This window comes from Chionomys nivalis, chromosome 1 (genome assembly GCF_950005125.1).
Source record: "Chionomys nivalis chromosome 1, mChiNiv1.1, whole genome shotgun sequence".
Taxonomy (NCBI): Eukaryota; Metazoa; Chordata; class Mammalia; order Rodentia; family Cricetidae; genus Chionomys; species Chionomys nivalis.
Window position 1 is genome coordinate 105,591,036 of NC_080086.1, and position 4,075 is coordinate 105,595,110.

A 4,075-nucleotide genomic window follows, 5' to 3' on the forward strand; every position below is an offset into this window, starting at 1 on the left:
TGCACGCTTATTCCAGGGCTTTCAGATTCCTGCTGTCAAGGGTGGAAGAGGCCTAAGGATATGTGAATATCTAAAGTGATCCCCCTTCCTGACCCACAATTCAAAGTTTATAACCCTAAAGTTTCAGGCTTTGCATTAAATGTGTTGTAGAGTTGCATTTAGACCTCTTCGCCATCCACTGAGGCTGATGTAGAAAGACTCGTACATGTTACACGTTGGCTTCTGTCCCAGGACATATAGGGCACTTCACGGTGATAATTCCCTCCTAATTGGCTGTAAGTAATGCATTGCTGTTGTGGAATTTGTCACTTCCCCAAATGGACCCTAGCAAATGGACTGTGCTCTCTATTTAAATGCAAATTCACACACACTAAAATACAGCTCCCTGAGAGGTGGTGGGACCAGGAGGCCGCCTGCTCACCTATCTCTTTCTGATGGGGGAAGAAGGTGGAAAGAAGCCAAATTAATAAAGGACGGCCTGGCTCAGTGCTGTGTGGGCCTCCGGAGTACGGAGGGATTCTTTGAAGGTTTGCTTTCTTGTGGGTATTGTGAAGAACTATGGCCACATCCAAACTTCCTACCCTCTGCTCTGGGAGCCCCCTTAACCATGTTGGAGAAGATGCCCCTGAGACAGTGGGGGTCCCAGTGAATCTTATCAGTCCCATAGGCATCTTCTCTTAGCTCTTCTTGGATGACAGTATTTTAAATAATAGCTCAACACTCTCACCCTAGCTGGGTTCCTCTAGCTCTCCTGCTCTGAGATAGGGCTTCCTGACCTCATCTCCAGGGCCCGCTCTCCTGCACGCATATGCTGCAGCCCTGTAGGAAGGCAGGAAGCCTCCAGTTCTCTTGCTCAATGAACAGGCATGGTAAAGCCAGGGCTGTGATGCTTCCTGCCTCTTGCTCGTCTCACTCCAGACAGCCTCACGACTCCACAGAAGCAAGTCAGCATGCCTCACAGGGCAGCTGGCCTGTCGCTGGAAAGGAATGGATACAGAAGAGGATGATGTGTCCCTGTGTGGGACTTCAGGGTTGGCGGAGATTGATGGCTTACCTGACCCAGCTGGCCTGACTGGGCAGCTGGCCTGGGCCAGGAAGTCATCCCCGAAAGCACAAGTGTGCATTTTCAAAGGGCAGATTAGACTCACAGGGAGGTACGTAAATGTATAGAAACTTCCAGATGAGAAACATCCTGGTTTTCTTTTTGTTACACAAACTATCAACAATCTCTAATCCCCTTGCTCTGATTCCACCTCATCTCTCTATTGTGTTCTTCTGAGCTGTGCTGGGTTTTCTTTCTTTCTTTCTTTCTTTCTTTCTTTCTTTCTTTCTTTCTTTCTTTCTTTCTCTTCCTTCCTTCCTTCCTTCCTTCCTTCCTTCCTTCCTTCCTTCCTTCCTTCCTTCCTTCCTTCCTTCCTTCCTTCTTTTCTTTTCTTTTCTTTTCTTTTTGAAGAACTCCAGTAGTCTTAAGGTTTCCACCCCAATGTAGTCAATTTGCATACAGAGTATTGCTGCCAGAGGGAATACCAGCTGCCCTGGGACTGGCTGAAATAATAAGCCAGACTCTGCAATAGAAGCATGTGTGAGAGAGAAAGATCAAGGGACACAAATGGAAGAAGATATGCAAGGATCATTATGTCTGCCTCTCTTGAGCTGCTGAGCAGTACTAACCTAGGCTACCGGTTCCCTCTCCTCCATCTTAGAAAGGGTCCTCAGAGCTGGAGAGATGGCTCAGCAGTTAGGAGAACTTGCTGCTCTTGCAGAGGACCTGTTCAGTTCCCAGTACTCACATGGCATCTCACAACTGACTCTTAACTCCAGCCCCAGGGACCCTGACACCATCCTCTGACCTCCATGAACTCATGGTACAACACAGGCTTTATGCAGGCAAAAATATTCATACGCATAAAATACCGCAATAAAAACTAAGCCTTAAAATATAAAAATTAGATTTTGTGAAGAGACGGAGAGCGAACGGTCGTGTGCTGCCCGCCCGCTGGAGCTTCGGTCTTGGCACGGACCCGCAGCAGTAGCGGCCGTCTCTTCCTCCTCCTTCCTCCCGTGAGAGTTTTTTGATCTTCAGCTACATTTCAGCTTTGTGAGAAACTTTATCAACAAAGAAGATGGCCAGCAACGTTACCAACAAGACAGATCCCCGATCCATGAATTCCCGTGTATTCATTGGGAATCTCAATACTCTTGTGGTCAAGAAGTCTGATGTGGAGGCAATCTTTTCAAAGTATGGCAAAATTGTGGGTTGCTCTGTGCATAAGGGCTTTGCCTTTGTCCAACATGTTAACGAAAGGAATGCCCGGGCCGCTGTAGCTGGAGAGGATGGCAGAATGATTGCTGGCCAGGTTTTAGATATTAATCTGGCTGCAGAGCCAAAAGTGAACCGAGGGAAAGCAGGTGTGAAACGATCTGCAGCGGAGATGTACGGGTCAGTACCAGAACACCCTTCTCCGTCCCCTCTACTCAGGTCCTCATTTGATTTGGACTATGACTTTCAACGGGATTATTATGACAGGATGTACAGTTACCCAGCACGTGTTCCTCCTCCTCCTCCTATTGCTCGAGCGGTGGTGCCTTCTAAACGCCAACGTGTTTCTGGAAACACCTCTCGGAGGGGCAAAAGTGGATTCAATTCGAAGAGTGGACAACGGGGCTCTTCTTCCAAATCCGGAAAATTGAAAGGTGATGACCTTCAGGCCATTAAGAAGGAGCTGACTCAGATAAAACAAAAAGTGGATTCTCTGCTGGAAAGCCTGGAAAAAATTGAAAAAGAACAAAGCAAACAAGCAGTAGAGATGAAGAATGAGAAGTCGGAGGAGGAGCAGAGCAGTGCCTCTGTGAAGAAAGACGAGACGAACGTCAAGATGGAGTCTGAGGCTGGCGCAGATGACTCTGCTGAGGAGGGCGACCTGCTGGATGATGATGACAATGAGGATCGAGGGGATGATCAGCTGGAACTGATCAAGGACGATGAAAAAGAAGCTGAGGAAGGAGAGGATGACAGAGACAGCGCCAATGGGGAGGATGACTCCTAAGCACATAGCGGAGTTTAGAGATCTTATCCTGTTATTATTCATTTACCTAGGCGCTTGTGAGAGATGGAAGTAACACCAGATCCTCTCCCCTAGTGTCTTCAGCACAGTCTCACTGTTCACCCTCTCCCTTTCCTGTGTTCATTGATTCATAATTGCCTTGCGCCTAGTTCCATTCTCACTTCCTTTGATGCTCCTTAGTAGTTTTGTTAAGTCTTACCCTGTAAGTTTTGCTTTTAATTTTGATACCTCTTTGACTTAACAATAAAAAGATGTATGGTTTTTATCAACTGTCTGCAAAATAATCTCTTGTTATGCAGGGAGTACAGTTCTTCCCATTCATATAATTTCAGTAGTTGCTTCCCTAACTGCAGAGGCATCTCATTTACTTGTGATCCCTGAGAGCAGCTTTGCATTAGAGGTGTGTGTTTCCCTCACTTGAGTGGGGCTGTTCAACACGAATGTAACCATGTATTTTTGTGAATGAGAGTTGGCATGTTGAATGCATCTTACAGGAAAATAGTGTAATAGTCTTAATATTTGTTTTCTAAAGTTAATACCATGGGTTATTTTTGTGAACAGCCTGATGTTTGGGATCTTTTTCTCAAAATAAACAATTCCTTATTAAACCAGGAAAAAAAAATATATAAAAATTAGGGAAGTTGGCTAGCTTTAGATTTCTGGTACCTACTCTCAGTGAGTTCTGGAAACAAAATGAATTGTCTTTTCTCACACGTCTAAGATGTTCGTTTATAGAGAACAGCTATGAATTCACAAAGGCTAACGTGTGCCCTGACTGCTTTGTAGGTGGGGGTTGCCATCAGTTGCTTTCATTTTGCGTTCAGCTCCCTCCGGGCAGACAGAACCCATCATACACATAGTACGTGTTGTCAGCCTGCAATTTTCCTGCACTTGTGGGAAAGTCAAGAATATAATTTTTGGAGAGAACGAATGTAAATATTTAATTCCCCACAGGGCAGTTTTCTACCCTCAGATCCTTATCCTTCCTCACTACTGGTCCCACCAAATGC

The 4,075-nt window shown here is 45.8% G+C and overlaps 1 protein-coding gene across 1 annotated transcript; it reads left to right on the forward strand.

Moving 5' to 3' along the window:
- Positions 1-2,052: 2,052 nt before the first annotated feature.
- On the forward strand, positions 2,053-3,673 carry LOC130874708 (heterogeneous nuclear ribonucleoproteins C1/C2-like). Its single transcript, XM_057770149.1, has 2 exons — positions 2,053-2,440; positions 2,480-3,673. Exons 1-2 carry the CDS (start codon positions 2,124-2,126, stop codon positions 3,045-3,047), a joined length of 885 nt encoding a protein of 294 aa, XP_057626132.1. The 5' UTR covers positions 2,053-2,123; the 3' UTR covers positions 3,048-3,673.
- Positions 3,674-4,075: the final 402 nt, after the last annotated feature.